Source organism: Bos indicus x Bos taurus, chromosome 3 (assembly GCF_003369695.1).
Source record: "Bos indicus x Bos taurus breed Angus x Brahman F1 hybrid chromosome 3, Bos_hybrid_MaternalHap_v2.0, whole genome shotgun sequence".
Lineage (NCBI taxonomy): Eukaryota > Metazoa > Chordata > Mammalia > Artiodactyla > Bovidae > Bos > Bos indicus x Bos taurus.
In genome coordinates, this window is record NC_040078.1 from 2993976 (window position 1) to 3019726 (window position 25751).

The following is a 25751-nucleotide window of genomic DNA, read 5'->3' on the forward strand; positions in this document are numbered from 1 at the left end:
CTTCACATGTCTCCAGATAAAGCCCAAAGGAAAAAGGAAGTCAGACCAAAAGGGCATCAGAGCTGGGGGGGGAAAAAAAGCAAGCACATGCCTGCACTTCAGCAGCTTTGACTCAAAACCGTATAAGAGCTTGATGTCGGATTTGTTTTGCAAGACATGCATTTCCCACAATTGCTGACAGCCTCAGCACCGTGCAAATCTCCATCCTCCCCACAGGACACACACGCACGAACTCTCCCCTTTCACAGTGCTCTGCCGCCGCCCTCAGCCCACGTCTGCAGCTCTCCTGTGCCTTGCGGACCTAGAGCATCACCTGTCAAGTCACAGGAGTGAGGAACAGGAGGGGAGAGAGCAGGTGGAGCAGGTGAATCACACCTGCCTCTGCTCTGGAGCCCAAAGCTGCTTCTGGCCCCATCATCTAGAGCGATGGGGGCAAAACTGACCCTATTTGAATCCTGACCCCATTAACTACTACCTTTGTGGCCTCAGACAAAAAGCTCATTTTTCTTAAGTGTAAAGCAGAGACCACAATAGCAGCTTGTCTCACAAAGCTGCCACTTAGGAAGACTGGAGATATGCATAAGATTCTTCAGCACCATGACTGGCACGTGGTGTGCGTTCAGTAAGCCTAAGAGGCACGATCATGACGCTGACAGGACCTGAGGAAGCTCCAGGAGAGGGATGGCTCCCTGATAAAGCAGACCATCAGGAGGACACGAGCTGGGAACTCAGCTAAGCAGGCTGGACCCAGTGGGAGGTGGGGGGGTGCAGTCCCGGGAGCAGCTGGGAAGGAGGGGGTGGGGCTTCAGTGGGGAGGGGAGGGCAGACACGTGGAAAGACAGCATGGCGGGGGGAAACAGGCAGACGGGAGGAGACGTCCCGCAGCTTCCACGCTGGAACAGGAGACGGCAGGGGGCCAGAGCGCAGTCCAGACACATGAACACGCAAAACAGAAGGCTTCGCCCACCTCTGCTCCCAAGAGCCTCCCATCCAATTACCACCTTAGACAGACGGCACCCCTCCTTGAGCCCGGGACAACTTGGGACCAGCTAGTTCACTACTCTGAAGTGCCCTCCTCCTCAGAGTCAGGAAAGGTAACCAAGCCAACCACTGAATCAGAACAAGGTCTTGGCACAAACCGGAAACTCCAGAGACTCAAAGCCGTCTCTGACCCCGGCACACTTGCTGCGCCGGGACAGGTCACCTAAGAGCGCCCTGCCGGGTGAAGGGCAGGAAACTCCAGGCCTGCTCTTCCCTGCCTGGCTTCCGCTCAGCCCTTCCAAATCAGCCTGTGCTGCTTCTGGTCAGCCAGAGCCAAGAACCAAATGCAGAAGGACCAGAATAAACACAGTTCCTCCACGGTTGTCAATTCCCTTTAAAGATCAGTTGAGGAGATGTGTTATTCTAGTAAAAGAACCAACTGCCTATGTCAAGGCTCAGTGAAGCCCTAATTCTGTGTAAGCTGGAGAGAGGGCCGTGGCAGGCGGGCCTGAGGCCAGCGGTCCCAGGGCCCACTGCAGGCCCTCTCTGGTCCTGGTCCAAGGGTAGGTTACACTCACACGGAGGGGAGGCATGGCAGGCTTTGCTGGGAGGAGACCAATCCCCTAGACATCAAGGGGCCCCCTGGGAAGGAAGCAAGTCCTTCCAAAGGCTGTGAGACTCCCTCCCTTCCACATGAGGGTCAACCTGGAGTGTGCCCGGGAGGATGTGACCCACAGACAGTAAGACCATGGCACTCAAGTCCCCAGGAATGTTCTGCTCCACAGCTCCTGACTAATCCTCCTTCCCTCTCCCTTACCCTACCCCGCCCCAGCCCACAAAGCATGTTCTCCGGCCCTACAGAGAGAGTGAGTTTGTAGAAACAGCATTTGGGAAGCCCCACTAGACCAGCAGAAGGGTAACTCGGCAGTGGGTGACATGACAGGACGCAGGTCTGAAAGAAGGCAGTGAGCTGCCGCAGGGGAGGCAAGGGGTGCAGAACTGGCCCTGAGAAACCCCAGAAGAGGCTCTCCTCCATTTCACGGAAGGATCCTAGGATCAGGTCTTACCTAATCTATCCCAGAATTATCCATCTAAAAATGTGGTTCCAATTTCCACATTTTTGTACTCACTTCTCTCTCTCAGGCATCACTCCATCCCCTGGGACGTTAGTACCACCTGCTGGACTAATGATGATCTCAGCCCAGGTGTTACCAGCTCCAGAGGACATGTCTACTGAGGTTCTGACAAGTCCTGACAGAACACTAGGGAAAACAGAACATCAGCTACCCTCTCAAACGAAGCAGGTTTCTGATCTGCCACGTTGACATTTATCCGCTAAAGCCGTCACCAGGCATTGCCTCTCACGGCACAACTATCCTAGGAGTACTAAGCAGTCATTACATGATCCACCAGTAGGAAAGTAAGGTGCAAACTGATTAGAACACAGCCTGCTCCAAGTCACACATCGACTAAACAGTGAAAAGTGAAAGAAACTGCAAGTGTCAGTCGCTCAGTTGTGTCCAACTCCTTGCGACCCATGGACTGTAGCCCGCCAGGCTCTTCTGTCCACGGGATTCTCCAGGCAAGAATACTGGAGTGGGTTGCCATTCCCTTCTTCAGGGGATCTAAATGGTGAAAACAGAATTAAAATAAAGTCCAGTTCATCTGACTCCCATTTTCCCCCAGTGATGCCTCCCAAATCTGGCAAGCTAACATGGATATCCGAGCAGATGAGCTGGGAGTAGAGCAGCCTAGGCAGGACCTGGATTCATGCATGAAGTTATAAACCAGACCCTGGGATCAGGTGCATAAGAGATTCTCAGGCTCTAGTCTCAATTATCTGTCAAAAAAGACCATGTAATCCTTATCTGGCCTGTGTCATGACCCTAAAAAACAGGACTGTTTCCTTCATATTACCTATTAAAAAAAAAATTGCCTAGGAGGTCACCAAAGTCACAAAGCTAGGGGGAGGCTCTGCTGGGACTAGAATTCTCTTCATTCCATCGGATTACCCTTCCCGCATGCCACCTGGGAGGCGAAGTACAGCTTCCCTGACTTGCAGAGTATGAATCCTATTACTTCTCAGGAGGGCAAATCCCAGGGACTCATTTCTCTAGACTCTGCCCTTTCCACTTACAGTCCTTGTGATAAGCACACTAAATTGGATAAACACCAAATTTGTTTCATGAACTGGAAAAGGGAAAACTTCACACACTTTGAGGTTGGAAGGCTTTGGGTTGGGGCTTACGAAATCTGAATCTGCCACTGACTTGCTCTGTGACTAAGGGCTAAGCCTGGAGTATCCTGTGTCCCTCCTCCTCCACATGATGGGGACTCAAACCTTAGTCACCCTTCATGCCTCCCTTCAGTCACTTCCACCGCACTGCCTAGGCTGTGTCCTGTCGGCTCCAACTCTGCTGGGTTCCCCATCTCTCCTCAGTGGTTCATGCCCCAAGATGCCACCCACAGACCTCAGCCCTCCCTGTCATCCAAATCAGAAAACAGTCCTAACCAGCCACAGTGTCTATTTTTGCAGCGAGTGCCTTCTCGGGTTGCCTACACCATCAGCCCACCACATCCACGTCCAGACTCCACTTCCCCCACAAGCCCTCTGGAGCTCTTTGCTCTGAGCCCCAGGGCTGAGTCCATGGACTCTGCTTCTCCCACAAGGCCTCCCAAGCTCTCTGCTCTGCGTCCCAGGGTGAGTCTACAGGCCCTGCTTCCCCCATAAAGCCTCCTGAGCTCTCTGCTCTGTGCCCCAGGGCTGAGTCCATGGGCTCTGCTTTCCCCACAAGGCCTCCCGAGCTCTCTGCTCTACGCCCCAAGGTAAGTCCACAGGCCCCACTTCCCCGACAAGGCCTCCCGAGCTCTCTGCTCTATGCCCCAAGGTGAGTCCACAGGCCCCACTTCCCCCACAAAGCCTCCTGAGCTCTCTGCTCTGTGCCCCAGGGTGAGTTCACAGGCCCTGCTTCCCCCACAAAGCCTCCTGAGCTCTCTGCTCTGTGCCCCAGGGCTGAGTCCATGGGCTCTGCTTTCCCCACAAGGCCTCCCGAGCTCTCTGCTCTACGCCCCAAGGTAAGTCCACAGGCCCCACTTCCCCGACAAGGCCTCCCGAGCTCTCTGCTCTATGCCCCAAGGTGAGTCCACAGGCCCCACTTCCCCCACAAAGCCTCCTGAGCTCTCTGCTCTGTGCCCCAGGGTGAGTTCACAGGCCCTGCTTCCCCCACAAAGCCTCCTGAGCTCTCTGCTCTGTGCCCCAGGGCTGAGTCCATGGGCTCTGCTTTCCCCACAAGGCCTCCCGAGCTCTCTGCTCTACGTCCCAAGGTGAGTCCACAGGCCCCACTTCCCCGACAAGGCCTCCCGAGCTCTCTGCTCTGTGCCCCAGGGTGAGTTCACAGGCCCCGCTTCCCCCATGAGGCCTCTTGATTTCTCTGCTCTGTGCCCCAGGGCTGAGTCCACATGCTCCACCTCCCCCACGAGGCCTCCCAACCTCTCTGCTCTGCGCCCCAGGGTGAGTCCACAGGCTCCACCTCCCTGCCAACAAGCACTTCAGTGTCTTCCGCACACGCTCAAGGTGTTCAGAGGGAACAACCAACTGTGCTCCTGAGCTGGCTGGACAGAGTGACCAAAGCTTCACAGAACTTTCTGGACAGCAAAGGGCAAGCGGAATGGGCAGATGGGACCAGCTGCCCAGAGCTGCCAGCAGAGGGTGTTCCTGCCCCAAGATGTGCTACAGTGAGTCCCCATCTTGACTGGACACTTATGGGGAAGTCATAGGGAACTAAGCACTTAGCCAAACTTCTCCCCAGCAAAACCAGAAGGTAAACTTATTTCATGTCTGTGACCTCACAAACCTTTAACAAAACAGTGAGTGAAACTAATCCCTTCTCAAATGTCACTTGGGCAGCAGGATGTCCCTGCGGCAAGGCTGACTGGCCTGGGCTGGGCCCCAGGGGCACAAGGCCACCGATGCGCTGTTGGCAGCTTCTGGGACGCACCTCTGCGGGAGAGCCGGGTGTCCGCATCTGTGTCCACAAAAAGCTTCATCTGGAACAGGTCTCGCACTTCCTGGGAGTAGAAGGCCAGGATCCCTTCGAAGAGCACCACGTCTGCGGGGTAGACAGTAACCGTCTCCTCCTTCCTGCAAACCAGAGGGCAGAAGAAGGGCTGGGTCAGGTGGGAGCAGCAGGGGAGGGGGAGTCTGGAGTTCCGTCCCCTGGACTGAAAGCGGGCTGAAAGGGTTTAAGCATAGCCTCACAGAGCGCTGGGACCACTATGGAGACCTAAGAATGAGCGCCAGTGCGGCTGGGCCAAGGCCTCCTGTAACCAGCTCTTTGGAGCTTTCACTGTAAAACAGAAACAGCAGGCCTACATCCCTCTCCTTGGAATTAAAAAAAACCTGCTGCTAAATGAAGAATAAAGACAGACAAAAGGAGACGTGAGCACTTTCCCCCCACCCCCCCGGAGGCATCCCTAGGAATGCTCTGAGTCCTGTCATGTATGGAGCCTCACACTCTGAACTTTCAAAAACAGAAATTCAGTTTTCTCCCAAGAAGCCCATCCCGTGCCCTCCATGCTGAGGCAGCTGGGAGGAAGACAGAAGGGGCCCAGGGAAAGGTGCGGATAAGAAAGCTTTAGACAAGAGACTGGGAAGGGGAAGGGTCTCTGTGGAAGGAGGAAACAGCCCCAGACCTGCCTGCTTTGGCTCTCTTCCTCATCAGCAAAGCAGAGACACACAGTCATCCATCTACCCGCGGGGTTGGGAAGCCCAAGGCAGAGAGATACTAATGTAAACATGACTGCTCAAAAGCCGGGGCAGTGAAAACAGGTGGAGGGGCTTGATGGCGCCTAGCTCTGCCCTGCCTCAACTTTCACTGTACAGTTTTATCTTTTGCTTCTGTCCTAAAACCACATTGCACCTCATTTCAAAATTCATTGGAAGTAAAGTAAGGATACCACTGAAGGTTTACCACTGACCCTGACTGGCAGAGCAGCAAACATTTGTGAAGAAAACCAAATATTTATTTCAAAAGCTCCTTAAGATGATAGGTTTTATTTGGCAAATATAGGGAAGTCAGTAGCAGCTGCCCGCTAAGGAGGAACTTCCTTCCCATAAACATGCTTTGATTCTTTACTGGCTCAGTTCCTTGGGCTCGGGTCTAAATTTTAAGGGAGCACTGCTGGAGCAGCTACCAAGGTAGCAGAACATGGAGCATAAAAGACGGCAGAAAAGGGCCAGGTTAGAGCAGTTAGGAGACTAGAACAGTGGTGTAACTCTTGATGCACAAAGAATCAACTGGGGAGCTTTTAAAAATATTTATTCCTGGACCCTACTCCCCTGGGGCTCTGATTTCATTAGTCTAGGGTGTAGCTAGGGCATCAGTACTTTTTAAAAGCTCCCCAGGTATTTCTTTCTCTTTTTTAAGTCATGAAACTTTATTTACTTAACAGCAGAGGTTTGCAGTATATTGAGCAGATAAAAATACCAAGAGAAATTGCATCCACATTCATATTGGAGATACTTCTAACTTCTTTATTTTAGAAACTGACAGATAAAGAAGGAAATGGAAAGTCTGAGTAACACAATTAACAAAAATATGTGGTTTGAGCATACACACCACTTTGTACAAAACTTTGAAATACAACTGCAGCAGGCACAAAAATTAACTGTCAGGCCACAGTGGAATATTAATCAATTCCAAAAAGCAGAACTCACTTGTACTTTTGTTTTTTATCTATCCTGTTTGGGATTGTACGGCATGAAATCTATGGATTTGATTTCATTAGTTCTGAAATAAAATTAAGCTGGTATCTCTTCAGATATTGTCTTTATTCTCTTCACTTTCATCTGATTAAATATTTTTCAGGTCTGAACTATCTTCCACGTCTCTTAATCTTTTTTGTTTTTTTGTTTTTTCTGTCTTTTTCTTTCTTCATCCATTAAGGCATTCATGCATTAATGGAGGATTTCTTCAGATCAATCCTCTATTGTCTGAATTGAGTTTTTTTTTTTTCCATTTGGCTGCTAATACATCGACTGAGTTTGAAAATTTTGCCATTGTGTTTCCCATTTCTAGAAGTAATTTCTTTTCTCATACATTATTTTTTTAAAATTTACATTTGCTTCTTCCAATTTTATTAAGATATAAAGCACTGCATAAGTTTAAGGTATACACATAATGATTTGACTTGTATTATGAAATGATAACTGTAATGGGGTTAGTGAACATCCATCATCTCATATAAAACAAGTATCGAAGAAATAGAAAAAAAATTTTGTGATGAGAACTCTTAGGATTTACTCTTAACGGCTTTCACCCAGAACGTACAGCAGTGTTATCTATATTGTATTGTACATTACATCCCTAGTTCTTATTTATCTTTACAAGCTGGAGCATGGACCTTTTGATGATCTTCATCTAATTCTCCCTCCTTCACAAACCCTATCTCCTCGTTCCCCAACCCCCTATGGCGGTAGCAATAATCTCTTTTTCTATTAGTTAGTCAGTTTGTTTTTCTGCAGTATAATCAAGCTACAATACTATGTCAGTTGCTGGCACACAACACAGTGATTTGATATTTCTATACATTTCAAAATCATTACCATGGTAAGTCTAGTTATCACCTGTCACCACACAAAGATATTGTTATTGAGTAAATTCCCCACACCGTACACTTCATACCTGTGATTCATTTATTTGGTAGCTGAAAATTTGTACCTCTTAACCTCCCTGACTATTTCTTTTTCCCTACTCCCTTAACTTCTGGCAACTACCAGTTTGTTCTCTGTACCTATCAACTCTTATCTCTGTTTTCTTGTTTGTTCATTTGTTTTGAGACTCTACATAATACATAAAATCATACAGTATTTGTCTTTGGCTGATTGATTTCACTGGCGTAATACCCTCTAGGTCTACCAATGTTGTCACAAATGGCAAGATTTCAGTCTTTTCCCCAGCTATGTCTGCAGCCAGGGTTGAGACGTATCAGTCTCTGGGATAATGTCAGGTACTGGAAAACAGTGCCCACTGTGGTTCAGGATAAGGGACCAAACTGGGCAGAATTCAGAAGCAAGATGGACAGAAAAAGAGATCAACAAGTGAGTGAAATAATGAGTAGTCTCTAGACAGCTGGCCTGGGCCAAGAAGAGGGTGGAAAGGCTCTGCTGGGAAACAAAGAATGTGTGTTTTCCTGGGATTTCTAGGGTTCCATCTGGAAAACACACACACTGTGCTTACACAGACTGACACTGTCTGGCAGTGCTGATCGGCTTGCCTAACGGATAAAGACTAAAAAGACTGTTGACTGTTTCAATTCAGTCATGCCTCTTCAATCCTGGGACAGTAAGGAGAACAGAACTGCATGCCCCATGGGTGGTGCCCCCGGAAGCTGGAATCAATCACTTCCCTAATCCACATGAAGGTCTGGGTGGGAGAAAATTTTGAAGCAGTTTAGAGCTAAAAGCAACATTTATTGAGCAACTACTAGCCCAAGATGGAGAAGGCAATGGCACCCCACTCCAGCACTCTTGCCTGGAAAATCCCATGGACGGAGGAGCCTGGTAGGCGGCAGTCCATGGGGTCGTGAGGAGTCGGACACAACTGAGTGACTTCACTTTCACTTTTCCCTTTCATGCATTGGAGAAGGAAATGGCAACCCACTCCAGTGCTCTTGCCTGGAGAATCCCAGGGACGGGGGAGCCTGGTGGGCCGCCGTCTATGGGGTCACACAGAGTCGGACACGACTGAAGCAACTTAGCACTAGCCCAAGATGTGCCAGAAGCCACATACGGCGCAAGGTCCTGTTTAGGAGTTTGGAGATGGGCTGTGAGGTTCACATAAGAAACCTGGAGTATTAGAGCATTTAGGATAACCTAGCACAACCTTCTCACGTGAGAATTATTCCTTACAGTAAAGAAGGGGAAGATCAGAGAAAGGTATTTACAGAGAATAGGAGACTTCTCAGTTTTCGCCCGACATTCATTTGTAGTCATCACAAAAAACCCAAGGCTGGAACGGGATCAGTTAACCCTGAGTGGCTGGGTCCCTCACAAGTGGCCCTTGAGAGCTGGGGGACTGTTGGGGTCTTAGATGGTCACAAAGCCTCAAAGAAGAGTTGGACTCTGGGCCACTAAAGAACAGGATTTTAAAATAAAAGATATGAGAGCAGAATTAGGAGAAAAAAGTAAAACATGTCTGGATGTGCAACTCTGTGGGGTTTTTTGTTACTCCGTGAACTTGACGGAGCCCATGCCAAGAAGATACTCATCTTCACCTCTTGCACCTGACTACACTGGTCAGGCCTGAACTCCTCCCAGCTCCCCTCACTCCACTCCCTTCCATCGGGCCCTTATCGGTGTCTCACCTGGGCCACTCCAAAGGGCTTCATAAACAGCACTGTGCATCTTCTTTTCCTGCCACAAGAATGACCTCTCCACTCCTACATAATAGCCGTCTTTGGCTCCCTACCCCCAACACATTTGCACCCTGGCTGTAAGGTCTGTGCCCTTCCTGATCTGAGGCCTATCTACCTCCCAGCCTCCTTCACCTCCTGCCACTCTCCCCACATACCGACCCCCTTCCCTCCATACCCAACCCACTGCAATCTCCCACCAAGCTTGCCCCTGAAATGCCTCCCTACCCATCACCTTGGAGATCCCTTTCCCAATAACTTCTCATGTTTTTCAATACACAGTTTAAGTATCACTTCCTATACACGTACCTGCTCTAACTACTCCAGCCTCCTTCTTCCTTTACATCCCTCCACGGGCCTGTGCCTTAGCTGTCAGGCTGCAGGTTAATTCTGTAGTAGTGCCCCACCCTAGACCTGAAAAGGGGGTGGGCTTGACTGTTTCTTGTCACCACCAATCTCTGCTAAGGCTGCTGCTGCTGCTGCTAAGTCGCTTCAGTCGTGTCCGACTCTGGGCGACCCCACAGACGGCAGCCCACGAGGGTCCTCCATCCCTGGGATTCTCCAGGCAAGAACGCTGGAGTGGGTAGAAACTACAATTTCCAGAATCTCTTTCCCTAAATGGTCCCAGCTACTTTGCCAAAGGAAAACTTAGAAGATGAAAGTGAAACAAAATCTAAAATTTTTAGAAGATCATAACAGCTAGACAAGGAAACTGTGGACACTCCACACAGAGGCTGTGGGGACTTCCCTGGGGGTCCAGTGGCTAAGACTCCACACTCTGGATGCCCCCCTGAATCCTTGGTCAGGGAACTAGATCCCACATACTGTGACTAAGACCTGGTACAGCCAGGAAAAAAAAAGGCTGTGGGCCCAGATGCAGCAGATTCATGGACTTGGCATGAACACAGTTTCTTTTCCAGGGGCCTAGTCTGCCATCAGTGGGAACTGACTTCTCTGATTCTCCACCTGCAGTCTCCCAGATCCTCGCTCTCCCAGCCCCTCATTATTTATGTTAGTTCCAATTTCTATCTAAACATCCCTCTATTCCTGCACAGTCTGTAGAGGCAGATACAGGAGGCGTATCTCGTTCTTTGAATGTCAGTAGAACTGGCTTCCACAGATACCAGAGAGGTATGAAGGTGAGCACCAAAGCAGCTGGACTTGCCATCACAATGTGCTATCTCTTTTCTCCTCCTCCAACCAAACCTCTGCCACACCCTCAAGTTCTGAGAAAGTTCCAGAAAGCAGCACAGAATGTGTGAGCTAAACTGCATTAAAAGCTGAGATGTGTCCTAAAGGAACACACAGAGAGATAAAGATCGGGCTTTTAAATGGAGAAGCAGACATAGAGAATAGGCTTATGGACATGGGGAGAGGGGAGGAGAGGGCGAGATGTATAGAGAGAGTAACATGGAAACTTACATTACCATATGTAAAACAGATAGCCAATGGGAATTTGCTGTATGTCTCAGGGAACTCAAACAGGGGCTCTGTATCAACCTAGAGGGGTGAGATGGGAAGGGACGTTCAAGAGGGAGGGGACCTATGGCTGATCCAGTGTTGATTCACACTGATGACAGAAAACAACAAAATTCTGCAAAATAATTATCCTTCGATTAAAAAATAATTAAACAATATTAGGTTTTTAATCATAGAAATATTTGGTAGTAACAGTTGCACAAGATCTAATTTCCCATTTAAGGGGGGGAAAAAAAAAAAAACAACTCAAGACAGATCAAGATAAAGGAACTAGGAAAGAAAATGAAAAGTGGGAGGGAGAAACTTTCAAAAACACAGCCCAGAGCTGAAAGCAACACTTACTGAGCCATCACTAAGCCCAGGATATGAAGCAGCTGTACATGGCCTAACACACCGCTTGGGAGTGTCAGCTGTGCCTGGGAGGCCCCAAAGTAAGCAGAGAGCCCTGGGCAGCTCTGAAGGAGCTCTAGGCCAGCAGGAAGGAAATCCTCCAGAAGCCCCTTTTCACTGCTCAGAGGGGAGGAGGCTGTGATGAAGTCAACCCACTCCTCTATTGATCAGGAGCATTACTGCTGTTGCTCAGATGCTCAGTGTCCAACTCTTGGCGGCCCCACGGACTGCAGCACGCCAGGCTTCCCTGTCCTTCACTATCTCCCAGAGTGTGCTCATACCCATATCCATTGAGTCGGTGAGGCCATCCAACCATCTCATCCTGTCGCCCCCTCTCCTCCAGCCCTCAATCTTTCCCAGCATCAGACAGAATCTTTTCCAATGAGTCAGCTCTTTGGATCGTATGGTCAAATTATCAGAGTTTCAGCTTCAAACAGAAGCATGGAAACTGACAAATGGAAGGACAAATCTGACCTGACTGAGAAGATCCCTAGAGGGCCTGGTCCTGGTGACTTCAGGACTCTCACAGCTCTCCACACAGCCCAATCCGAAGTGAACCAGAGAGCAGAAGTAACAGCTTCCTTGTTCTTCTTCCCGTTCTTGCTCCACTCTGCCTCGCTTTTTACTCTAGGAACATCTTGGGCATGTGAATAAAGATGTATGTGCAGTCCCTCACCTGAGCTCAAATTCATAGATCCGTCCTTCAGGGTAACAAAATAGGATGATCATGATCGGACTGTTCCAGGAACCACCTGGAACTGTTGGAATTCCTGACCTGTGTATCTGCGGACACCCTGACGTCACTGCCCCACCACAGACAGGATGCAGTGGGCACCAGGCGGCGGGAGGGGAAAGGAGACTGGCACTTCTGAGGAGCAGCAGGCAGCAATCCCCAGCCCAGAACAGCTCACTTACCGGGAATGGGAAACAAAGTCGTACACGGGAATCTGGACAGTTTTCCCTTCCGTGATTTCTTTGAGTGTCTTGAAGATGAGTTCATTGTCAAAGGCATCTGAAGGAAATCAAACTGTTAAGATGTTTGCTAACTGTAAAATGATTTCTCCTATAATGATGAACAGGTATCCCTTTAAGCCTGTTTTCTACCCATATATGCATCACACCCTAGATAAGCATCCCCTCTCCCCAAAAAAGTCTAATTTCAACCCAAAGCAGGATGCAAACTCCCTACATTTCAAACCAAAATGTGTGAGTTCTGAGAACTGGAAGTGGGTTCTTTTCTTTTGCCTTAATGTCCCATCCCTGGCCTGTATCTCTCTAAACCCAGCATACGAAAGATACCTCACGACTAGGTGAGGGCAGCAGGCACTACGGCAGCTTTGACTCAACTGAAAGAACCCTAAACCAGCTTAAGAGGCAGCGTGCTGACCTGGGACTGTCAGGGCACTGGACCCTCAGTCTCCCTTTCTGCCTTTGGGTGAGTTTAACGCACAAGCCGCGTACACCCACGTGCCAGGCGGTGGCAGGAGGCGGGGCCACAGGCTGTGTAGACCAGAGGAGGCAGGAGAACCAGCTGTTCTGGCCTGTGTCTGTCCCGCCCTGAGTCATGGGTTTTTCCAAGATTCACCCTTGTTTAGACACAGACTCAATCAGTATTTAAGGAGGCAAGCATTGCAGAAGCCACAGCAGAAGCCCTTCTTTACTATGAGCCCACAGCAAGCCTGCAAGGTACCCAAGAGTCCTCCATTCAATGGCTAGGAAACAGACTCAGAGAGGTTAAGCCACTTCTTCAATCAACACCTCCACATAGGCCCTTTCAATGCCCCAGCTCACCTGGGTGATCAAAGTTGAACTGGCCCTTCAGGGCTTTGGCCTTCTGCTCTGAAGTGAGGGCGCGGTAGAAGCTGTCCTGGCTCAGGATGACCACCTGCTTCTGGCGATAGTCCACCTCGTTCTGCCCCAGAAGCTGCACGATCTTAGCACAGACGGAAGACTGCAAGGAGAGAAGAGAGCAGTGCAGACCACAGGGTGAGGCCCAGTCACTGTGTGTGTCCTGAGCAAGGGCCTTTGCAAGGAAGAATGCAAAGGCTACCACCACGGATGATGGAGTAGGGGAAGGGAGGATATGTCTGCTGAGAAGGAATTCAGGGGGCCCAGAAGTCTCTTCCTCCCCCATTCCTTAACACAAATTACTATGCTGAAGTATCCACAGTGATGACGTGGGGACGATGGCAGTAATCTCTGCTTCTATTTCATAAAGCCTTCCCCAAAGCCGCAAATAAAAGGTGATGCTATTTTATCCTTTACTGCCACCCTAGTATAGATACACAAAAAAGACAGCAGAAATTAGGGAAAGGGCACAGAGATGATGTGCTGATGGGCCAAAGGGCTGCTGGGTCATGAAATGACTGAGCATTTTCAAGACATCTCAGCCCTTACACATCTCTTTATATCAAAGGAATCTCAGCTGGTTGGCAGTGAGGCCAAGGCCTTGGCTTCCCTCCTACTTTCGCTCTGGCCTACAGCCACAGTACACAAGGCAACCTTCTCACAGATGTATGCCCCCACTTCTGGAGCTGCAGACATAAACATCACCAATACTGCAAACAGTAGGGCATCCTAATTAAGAGGAGGGACACCAGCTCCCAGTGAACTTGAACCTACATACTTGTAATACACATATCTGACTTCTTTTCTCTCCAGTGAACACACACTCTTTGTAAAAAGGAAAAGTATAAAAACAAGTGCATTCAAAAGAATGAGATAGTCGGGACTTCCCTGGCAGTCCAGTGCATAAGATTTTGCCTTCCAACGCAGGAAGTGTGGGTTTGATCCCTGGTCAGGGAACTAAGATTCTACGTGCCTTGTGGCCGGGAAAACAAACAAACAAACAAACAAAAAAACCATAAAACAGGAGCAATATTGTAAAAAATTCAGTAAAGAATTTTAGGGCTTCCTTGGTGGTCCAGTGGTCTGCCTGCCTCTTACCATATTCGATCCCTGGTCCAGGAAGATCCCACATGCTGCGGAACAACTAAGCCCCTAGGCCATAACTACTGAGCCATGCACACTGCAACAAAGCCTCCCCACTCACCACAACTAGAGAAAGCCCACACACAGCAATGAAGATTTAGTGCAGCTAAAATTTCTTTAAAAAATGAAACAAAAATTTTTTAAAGAATTTTTAAATGGTCCACATCAATAAAGATCTTTTTAAAAATGAGATAGTGAAGGATTGTATTTATCAAATAACTGACTTCTTCCTCATTTGCTACAAAGATTAACTGAAAAATAAGAATGTCTACTTCACAAAACCTCTAGAAGATGTAATGGAAGTCCCCTTATGGAACTGGCTGACCTGATTATAAGCGATGAAACAATGAGCACAGTTGAAAGATGAAAGAAGGAGAGGTTTCTTGGGCTCACCCTTAGAAATCTCACAGTTGAGACTATTTTACCAATTAATTTTAACAGGGAAAAGCCAGGGAACTTTTAACTAAAAGTTACAATTCATATGAAGAATGTATTCGATTCGTCCAAGCATAAGGAAAACTCATTATTCCTGTTGTACTACTCAATGTAAATCAAAACTATTTTGCACAGTATGTCCTGTTGTATAAGTTGTGAAACACACTGGCATTTTATAAGGATCTGTGGGAGAATAATATTTTGGCTCAACTGTTAGAAAGTTATTTTACTTTGACATTTTTGCATATTAATACACAGATAAAACATTTAAACTACTTAGGATTTTTGGAACGACAGATGTGCCACACAAAAAAAATCATAGGAAGATATAAAGCTTGCATATGACTTAAACTAGATTCAAAAATGAAAATGCTGTAACAATCCAAGGGTTCTATGCGGTTAAAAACTTTTTAGGTTTTTATACTTGTATAGGTCCATAATTTCCTTTTCCTAGCTTCCATCTGCTTCTTGTATCGTAAAGCTATGAGTGGGGAATGGTTATACCTGCAGTTTTCACTAGTAAATAGAATTCCTTCTAGAAGTCCAAAGAACTGGGGCTTTCCTGGTAGCTCAATGGTGAAGAATCCACCTGCCAACGCAGAAGACACAGGTTTGATCCCTGATCTGGGGAGATTCCACATGCCTCAGAGCAACTAAGCCCGAGCGCTACAACTCCTGAGCCTGTGCTCTAGACCTCATACGCCTCAGCTACTGAAGCCCACGTGCCTGGAGCCCGTACCCTGCAACATGAGGCGCCACTGCAATGAGCAGGCTGTGCACCACAAACAGTGAGCAGCCCCCGCTTGCCACAACTAGAGAAAAGCCCACTCAGCAACAAAGACCCAGCATAGCCAAGAATAAATACATAAATAAAAAATTTTTAAAAGAAAGTCAGCGGGAGGAAGTGAGACAAATTTGGAGTTTGGGGTTAACATATACACGCCACTATATATGAAGTAGATAAACAATAAGGATTTACTGTATAGCACAGGAAACTACAGTATCTTGTAAAACCTACAGAGGAAAAGAATCTGGAAAACAGAAGTATAACTGAATCATTTTGCTGCACACCTGAAGCTAACACAACACTGCAAATCAACTATACTCCAAAAAAAACAGGTAATCAGAAGTTTCAAGGCAAGGCTCCCTTGGTGGCTCCTTCCTTACTTCCCTGGAATAAGGTGGTAAAGAATCCACCTGACAATGCAGAAAACACAGGGTTCCATCCCTGGTCCAGGAAGATCCCAGCTGCAACCGAGTCCCTGCGCCTCAACTATTGAGCCTGTGCACTAGAGCCCGGGCGTTGCAACCATGGAGCCCACGTGCCGCAGCGAGTGAAGCCTGCACGCCTACAGCCCACACTTCAGAACAGAAGTCACCACACAGCTCCACTGTAGGAGAGCAGCCTCACTTCCTAAAACTGGAGAAAAGCCTGTGCAGCAACAAAGACCCAGCAGAGCCAAAAACAAATAAGTAAATAAACAAAATTAGTTTTTTTAAGTACTAAAAAAAGAGAGAGAAAGAAAGTTCCAAGGCATACGAAACCCATTATCGTTCAGGAGATAAATACCACTGCATGAACGAGCAAAGAAACACCAGCCTCTAAGTTAATCTACATTTTTCTAGTATTTTCTTCTCCCTGAAACTTTTGTTAAAAATGGGCCCAGAATATCCAGATAACTGCTGAATCAGGGAGAGGTTCATTGTATTATTCTGTCTTCTGGCGCTTAGGTCTGAATCTTTACACAATCAGAAGGAAGAAGTGCTACAGAGGACTTCTGCAATGAGTAAATACTTAAGTCCCTCCTTTTATGTCTTCTTCACTTTTAATTTCCCTTTTCTCCAATCCTGCCCTCTTCAAAAGGATGAAATGGAGCTGTAAGGTGTCTTCTTCTCTTAGGAAAGGGTTTGAGATAGGAAAAAAATTAATGACTAGGGCCTGGAGAAGGGAAAGTCTACCCACTCCAGTATACTGGCCTGGAGAATTCCATGGACTGTATGGGGTCGCAAAGAGTTGGACAGGACTGAGCGACCGACTTTCACTTTCTCCAGTACTCTTGCCTGGAAAATCCCATGGATGGAGGAGCCTGGTGGGCTGCAGTCCATGAAGTCCATAAGAGTTGGACACGACTGAGCGACTTCACTTTCACTTTTCACTTGCATGCATTGGAGAAGGAAATGGCAACCCGCTCCAGTGTTCTTGCCTGGAGAATCCCAAGGACGGGGAAGCCTGGTGGGCTGCCGTCTATAAGGTCACACAGAGTCGGACACGACTGAAGTGACTTAGCAGCAGTAGCAGGGCTTGAGAAGAAGGCAAGCAATCATGAGCTTCTAGAATGCTAAAAATGGGAGATGGTACAACTGCTGTGGTGAGCTAAGACTTATTAATAACTATAGTTACAAAAACACAAGTACCATATGATGCCACTTACATGAGGTATCTAGAGTAGTCAGATTCATAGAAAGTAGAATGGAGACGGCCAGGGGCTCGGGGGAGTTGCATAATGGATATAATTTATTACAGGATGAAACAGTTCTGGAGATTGGGGCCCAAAGCAAATATACTTAACATTACTGAACTATATGCTTAAATATTATTTTTAAGACAGTAAATTTTATGCTATTAGGTTGGTGCAAAAGTGGTTTTGCATTGCTGAAAATGTGGTTTTGCATTGCTGAACTTTGCTTTTTGATATTGGAATACATTCTTAAATGCAGTTATGTTATATATCATTTTAATGCACATTTCTCCATTTTTACGCTACAGGAATAAACAAACTTATTTCTTGTTGGCTAATATGTGTTAATTATAATGGTTCCTATTTTCATTCATAATGATGTGTTTGACCCTAGTTATAATGATTTAAAATTCACTTCCTAAAACTGCAATTACTTTTGTACCAACCTAATATGTATGTTTTATCACAATTAAAAATAATAATTCATATAAGAAGAATGTGCCTTTAGAGGTAGTTTCTTCCTATGTGCTAGTTGCGTGATGTGTGCTCAGTTGTGCTGGAATCTTTGTGACCCCATGGACTGAAGCCTGCCAGGCTCCTCTGTCCATGGGATTTCCCAGGCAAGAATACTGGAGTGGGTTGCCATTTCCTCCTCCAGGGGATCTTCCCAACCCAGGGATGGAACCCAAGTCTCTTGTGCCTCCTGCACTGGCAGGCGGATTCTTTACCACTGAGCCCCCAGGGAAGCCCACACTGGGCTCAGTATTTTTAAATCATTCCATTTCCTATTACAACTTTGTATGCTGGCCGTTATTATTATACCCACTCGGTGCAGACTGAGGTGAAGAGAGGCACAGCCCAAGGCCAGCTGCAGGGGAGCCAGGACTCTCACCAGGAGCCCCACTCTGGACCCACTTACTCTACTTTCAGCTAAACCTCACCAGCAAACTGGCACTGCTCATGGAGCTGGGAGGAAACTTAGTTGCACATAGTGCAATGTATCCTGAACAGACTCTGTCCCTGCCACTTTTAGCAGGCTATTTTAGCTGGGGGGCAGTGTGGGGGGTGGGGTTGGTTTGCAGGGACACACAATAACAAGTCAGCTTAGGGTTGCTGTCTGAATACAAAATTAAGATCAATATGAGGTTACTTTTAGAAAAAGAAAAAAGATTAAATGGAAGAATCAGTGAAGATAATTTACAATTTCTTCACTACTATGCCATTTGAAGATATTATCTCACTTAATTCTATTACAAAAGATATAGTTTTATCTTTTTTTCCACCTTAATGAGGAAACTGAAGCTTAGAGATTTCAATTAAGCCAAACAACTTGCTCAAAGGTCATGGAGCTGAATCTCAAGCCTAACTGCAGATCTTCTAACTGCAAAGGCACAATTCTTTTCACTATTCTAGAACTGAAGCAGCGTTGGCATCACCCCCAATATTCTATATAAATTTACTCCACTTCCAGAGAACAGGGAGGGAACTACTTAGACATGTAATACTGTTTTGTCACACTGTATCATTAAAGTCAACTTTCACAGAATATCAAAAAGAAGCTAAAAAGCACACACACACACACACACACACACACACACATATTCAAGGTATTTAGTCTTAAGGATTGTGTTCAAAGAATCCAGCCAGTAATGTTGGGGGGCCTAGAAAATTCTTCGAAGAAAAGTCTATAGAATTAAGTCTCACAAACAGCTACTCCGGTGATGGAGAACCACTCACAATGCCTTTCAGATTCCTTCCTGTGCTGTAGTTTCTAAAACATGCCAACCCTGGACTTCATCATTAGGCCAGTGCTCAGATGTGCTGACCAGTGTGGCAGTCTCTCTTCCCAGAGACACCTCTCACTCAGGAAGCCCCAGGAGAGCTCAGTTACCAGCGAACCAATGGACCCTTCCAGCTAGTGGTTTCCAACAGGGCGGCTATTGGGTCCTCACTGGTTCCCATTTTGCTCCAAGCAGTACAGCGATTTCCTAAATTGATTCTCACAGAGGAGGGGGCTCAGATAGCCTAGACACTAAGATGGTGTCTAGAAATGTCTAGTGTGTCTGTGTCTTCCAAGATCTTCCTTAAGATCCTCTTGTCCAACCCCAATACTGCCCGGTGAGGAAAACAGAGCAGAAGAACCGCCAACCACCCCAACACACAACCTGGAAAAAGCCCCAGCTGGTCAGCTCAGAGCAACTCAGGTCAGCACTGCAAGGGCTTCGGGCTGGTATGTCCTCAGGAGACAGGGTAGGTATTTCTCAAGGCAACTTTACAGGAGAGTGCGGGATTCCATCAAGCTGTCTGTGCTGCTCAGAGGAAGCTGCTTCATCCTGAGAGAGAGCTCAGATGGAGGAAAGTCTAGCACTGTCACGGCCTGGGGCTTACAACGGCCAGCCAGCTCCAGGTGAGACGCCTGTGGCATCTCTCCCTCCCAGCCCTTCAGGATGGGTTGTGGATATCAGTTAATACCTGCTCTGACGGCACCATCCAGCAGCTAAGAGTGCAAGAAGACCCTATCTAACTCCTTCACTCTGGGACTGCGTATAAGTCACCTCAATAAATCTTGACAGAAGCTTTCCCTGTCACTATCATTAAGTAAGAAACACACCACTAACCTATATGGTGTCCAGCATGCCCCCAGACATTACATCACTCCTTTGAAGGCAGGGGTTCCTCTCCATGCAGCTCAGAAGCTCTAATTCACAAGTATGAGAAAACCAAAGCCCCAGTAATCTGCCCTGAGACAGAACAAAGCTGAAACCTGCTGACTCAGTTCCTGGTCAAACCATCTATGCGGAAGCAATAGGGAGGCGCCACTCAATGCTTCTGTAAGGCCAACCAACCGTGGGGCCATGGATGACCCCAGAACACATGCACTGCTAAGTTGGTTCTGCTAGCTCCCATACAGTTATACACAAACACAAACAACTAAGATCTGAACCAGAAACTCACTAAGTTGCTACATAACACAATAACTAAGAGCTCCTGGAGCACAGCGACCAGTTGTGACTCGGCTTTTATTCCAGGGCTTGGCAGGCCTTGGCACCTGGCGGGCTCACTCAAATGTGGTTAGATGAATGACCACAGGGAATGTCTGAATCCAGCAGAGTACCTTTTTCTTTTCCCTTCAGATCTGGAGCTTCAAATATATAGTTTGCCCTGTTCATCCTTAGCATCAGTCTTGACTCCATGCTGTAGTACATAACATACTCAGAGATAACTAGTTGTGTAACCAAATCTCAGTCCCTGAATTTTAGCTGAGCACATGACCACATTTCCCAGCTTCCCTTATAGCTTGTGATTGTACTAAGTTCTGACCAATTAGACAAGTAGAGGTGTGAAGCAGAAGCTTCTGGAATCTCCTGAAAGGATAAGGGTCACCTTTTGACTCTCTCCTTCCTGTTGGCTAGAAGAAAACTTGACGGCTGGAGCTCAAGCAGCCACTTTGTAAAATCATTATCATGCTAACTAAGGTAGTGGGGTAGCTAAATAAAGGAGCCACAGACTCCAGATCATAGAAGTAATACAGTAATGAGGTAAATTATCTTGTTTAAACCCTACTGTTTGAAATTTTCCATCACTTTCAACTTAAATAATACTAATGTCAACACCCACATATCCAGTATACCTTAGTGCAAATGTTCTCTGGAAAGCTATGGTAATTCTCCTGTCCTGGGGCAAGAGGGTGCCTTATTCATCACAATTTGCCACAAGCATCCCCTCAACCAAATAATTTCTTTGTTTTAAAAGGTGAGGTGGGAACGTTTGCCTCGACCAGTGTCCCAGACCACCTGCTAACCTCTCTCTGTGTATTCATCCTGATGTGTCAGAGTAGTATCATCCCCATCTTTCAGCACCTTGCTTGTGCTGCAGGCCAAGCTCTCCACAGAGGAAGCCATGACTGGTAGGGGTAAAATCAGATTATAAACAGTACTAAATGAAAAACTTCCCAGAATAGAAACTCTTGGTTTTAATTACTGATTTGTGTTGGTAGTAGAAAGGTAGTCCAGCCTAGAAAACCCCAGGTGTTAGCCTGCACCTGAGAAAAACTCTGGTTGATCAACAGTCACCGATATAAACATATTCCCAGGACTTTTCAGTGAACTCGGAATCCAAGCTCTACTCCTAGCAAAGACATTTAAAATAATTCACGTCTAGGTTTGTAGAATTATAGTTGGCTCTGTTCTCTTTGGAGTCATGAACCCTGACAGAGAGACTCCCTCAAAGAATACTTACTCGTGAAACTAAACTGGTTCAGAATCAACTGAGGGATGACGAACAACAGTGAACATACAAACGCCAGGGGCTGTTCTAAGGAGTTTACGTTTACTACGCTATTTAATCTTCAAATCAATTTCACGAGGTGCACGTTCTTCTTATGCCCATTTAACAGAAGAAATGGAGGCACAGAGGGCTAGATTAAGTGACGTGGCCCAAGATCAGATGCCGAGAGAGCAGCTGAGCTGGTCTTCAAACTCACGCAGGCTGGCTTCAGGACGCCAGACCTCAGCAACCACACACACCACCTGCCTTGCCACTGCGTCAGAAGGGGCCGCGGACCTCTTCTCATGAGAGACACAGTGACCTACCACGCAGGTGCAGTGGCCACAGTGTATAATACAGGAGCTGCTGGGAACGAACACTCTCAGCAAGGCTCTGTAATTTCCTTTCCTTGGGCTCTGCAAAGCACAGGCTTGCTGGACTTCCTTAGAAGTTAGTTTTCCTGAGAAATATTTTACTAGGAAAACAGTAAGACAAGTCACTTCTGATCCACACTCTGCTGTACATGTGAAACTAACACAAAATTGTAAAATAACTATATTTTTCCTATTTCTATATCCTATTTTCTATTAGGAAATAAAATATTTCCTACATTTTTCCTATATAGAGAAAACTCTATATTTCCCTATTTTTCAATAGGAAAAAAAACAGGAGAGGGACTGCTGCCCATGGTCCTTATGTGAAGCCAAGTTCCACTTTAATCCACAGCCTGGTGGCAGGTATTAACCTGCCATCCAACACAGGTGAAACATTAGGCAAGAGACGGGGCCCGTGAGCAAGCGGTGATGCGGGCCTCAGCGCTGGCCGACACTCATTCCGTACAAAACAGTGGCTGACTTCAACCTCCTGTGCTGATTTTGAGCCTGAATATAAAATCTGTGGACACTTCTTTGTATTCCCCACAGGACATACACAAAAGACACCACCTCCACTCTCCCCTCCCCACCCAAAATTGAATGCATCTCGGCTGATTGCTGGCTTTGATGAATTTGCTCCTCGTGAAGCCCTCTGCAAAAGACAGAAGCCAAGAAGGGGAGTGCTGGAGGGTCAGCTCCCACTGCCTCGTGGATACACGTGAAGCTGGATCTCTTTCCTTCCCCTTTTACTTGAGGGGCAGGAGATAAGCAAAGAGGGTAAAACCCAGACGACTGAACTCCCTGTTCGAGGGAAAAACAAGCACATCCTTGGACAAGGTGTACCAAAACCCACCCACTTTGTACAGTTTGGCTTACGAAGCAAGGATAATATGCCTGTTGCAAAAATTATGGCCCAAGACTTGAAGTCCTTCTGGAGAGAAGCACAAAAAGAAAGGCGACTCCCTTCTGTTCTTAGAAAAGTGAACGGATACAGGCAAGCACAATGTGCCAGTGGGATCCCCGGCTGGATCTCTGCAAATTGAAGCCCACACATGAGTAAACATTTAACAAGGACTTAACAGCACAAGAGTGCTTTGTTGTACGAAGTATACTTGAGTTAACTCTTCCTTTCCAGCAGTCCTTATCCAAATTGTGGAAAACCACAAGTTAGACTATCTGGCTCTCAAAAGATTGCTTCTTCAATTTTCTCTAAGTTTCCTCCAGCACCCCTGTCTAACTGCAGCACAGCAGGGGGAGGAAACCGAAAGTGTGTGCCAGGCACCCACTTCCCCTTCTTTTTGGAAAGGCTCTTTCACTGTCCTTGAAAACCCAACTTCCTATTCATCCCTCACAGCCTCTGAAGAAAGGGCTTCAAATCTTCTGTTAAGAAATTCAACTTCCTCAAGTTGTCCTTTCCAGATTTTGACGTACTTATCATTCATCAGCCACCTCCTTGGTCACCAAACTCCTCTGAAATCCAAAAACAAGTAAATAAATAAAAGAATTGTTACAGACCATGTTACTCTGAAAAGGAGTATAGTGAAGGGACTTCCCTAGTGGTCCAGGGATTAAGAATCCGTCTGCCAACGCAGGGGGCACGGGTTCGATCTCTGATCCAGGAAGATTCCACACACAGTGGGGCAACTAAGCCTGGAGCCACAACTGCTAAAGCCTGTGCTCTAGAGCCGGTGCTCCAGGAGAGAAGTCACCACAGTGAGGAGCCTGAACGCCTCAGCCAGAACGTAGCCCCCACTTCCTGCAACGAGGGAACGCCGGCATGAGCGCTGAAGACCTAGCGCAGCCAAAAATAAGAAATTAACTTAAAAACTAAAAATAATTTTAAAAAAGAAAAGAAGTGTAAGTGGCTCATCTCCCCAGGAAAACAATTTGACACTTTCTTTAAAGACTAAACATGCATCAACCATATGATCTTGCAATTGTACTCCTTCCTGGGCATTTATCCCAGAGAAATGAAAACATGTTCACACAAAGACATGTACACATATGTTCACAGAAGCTTCAGTCCTAACAGTCAGAAGTTGGAAATCACCCAGATGTTCTCCAGTAGGTGAACGCTTAAACAAACTGGTGTACCCACACGACAGAGCACCACTGAATAATGAAAAGGAATGAACGTCTACCCGTAGCAATCTCCAGAGAATTATGCTAGGGCGGAAAAAAGGCAATCTCAAAAGGCTACGGAACGTATGCTTCCATTTATATTAACATTCTAGCAACGACAAAATTATGGAAATGGAGAAAGTTCCTGGTTGACAGGGATGAGGGATGAGGCAGAAGGGCAGTGGTGGGAGAAAGCAGGGATGGCTAATAATGGGCAACACGGAGGAGGGATCCTGTGGTGATGAAATGTTCCGTGTTTTCACTTTATCCATGTCAGTGCCCTGTAAGATCCTACAAGATCCTACCACTGGGGAAACTGAGTAAAGGGTACATGGCATCTGTATTATTTTTTTACAACTGTAGTATGAATCTACAATTATCTCTCACAAAAACTTTATTTATTAAAAAAAAAAATCAATGACCATCCATCTTTTGTGACTCAACTACTGCCATGGGTTGAATTGTGATCCCCCAAAAGCTATGACCATGTCCTAACCCCTGGAATCTCAGAATGCGAGACCTTATTTGGAATAAAGTTCTTTGCAAATGCAACTGAGACTGCGGATCTCAAGATGACGCCATCCTTGGAATGGAGGAACCCTAAACCCAGTGACAAGTGTCCTTGTAACAAAGAGAAGAGAAAGAAACAGACGTGAGGGGATGCCAAATGAAGACGAAGCTAGAGACTGGAGAGATGAGAGAAGCTGGAGACTGAGGAACTCCACCAGAACTAGGAGAGAAGCATGCACCAGATTCTCCTGCAGAAGGAACCAAGGCTGTCTAACATCTATATTTTGGACTTCTGGCCTCCAGAAATACAAGAGAATAAATTTTCATTGTTTTAAACCACCAACTTTGTGATGATTTGTTACTGCAGCCCTAGGAAACTAATACATTTGACATTTTTCAATGAGTGGGTTCAATTTCTCTCTTTTTTTAAATCACAGAAAATATGAGCAAGTCCTTAACTTCTATTTATGTATATTCCTGGACATAATTTTTCCCGCCCCCCCTGCAGAGGATATAGGCCGTAAGGACATGTATCATTTCACTCTACAATCTTTTCTGCGGTGTTTTCCCTGGTATTTTGTTTGTTCTAACTATAAACTATTACTAGGTGGCATATAGGAGTGTCCACTCATCAAATATCCTGGTTAATAATTATCATACGTGCTAAACAGGCTCAATCAACTTTCAAAGGTTCCTTAAAAGAAGCCATACTGACTAACAGGCTAAGTCTACTGTTTCCTTGGTAACTAAGAATTTGCTTTTAGATCTTGCAATGTGCTTCAGGGTCTTCAAAATGAGTAGTAATTACTAGGCTGAAGATACACAAAAAGTACTGTTTTGTATCTTGAGAGAAATACCCTAAGCTTCTGGCTTCTGAGCAGGCCAAGATGGACAAAAACTACCCATTAACCATGAAGTTTTAAGAAGGTGGAAAATGGATCTTTTGAATCAGGCTTGATTTCTGACTGTACCGCACCAGTTATGTTCAGAAAACACGACCTCTCAGACCGTAACTATCCCTGCAGTACACGGTGGGACTGACAGCCATTCCACAAGTGGGCTGCAGGGGTTATCAAGTTAGTGTACACAGCAGTGGCTAACAGAAAATGCATGCTCAATAAAAATTATTCTTGTCTCTAAATCTCCTTAAACTTTCATTTATATATATTTATACAAATATGTTAAATGGATAACCAACAAGGACCTACTGTATAGCACAGGGGACTCAGCTCAAAGTTATGCGGCAGCCTGGATGGGAGGGGAGTTTGGAGGAGAATGGATATGTGTATATGTATCACTAAGTACCGGAAACTATCGCAACATTATTAACTGG

General features: G+C 46.5%; 1 protein-coding gene across 2 annotated transcripts in view; it reads right to left on the minus strand.

Moving 5' to 3' along the window:
• UCK2 (uridine-cytidine kinase 2) overlaps nucleotides 1-25751 on the minus strand; it is a 78464-nt gene that overhangs the window by 9228 nt on the left and 43485 nt on the right. For both annotated transcript variants that reach the window (XM_027526931.1, XM_027526923.1), the window contains exons 2-4: nucleotides 13054-13213; nucleotides 12178-12274; nucleotides 4980-5122 (exon numbers count right to left, since the gene is read on the minus strand). In XM_027526931.1, coding sequence (XP_027382732.1) covers nucleotides 4980-5122; nucleotides 12178-12274; nucleotides 13054-13213 — 400 coding nt within the window. The remainder of the gene's footprint in view (nucleotides 1-4979; nucleotides 5123-12177; nucleotides 12275-13053; nucleotides 13214-25751) is intronic.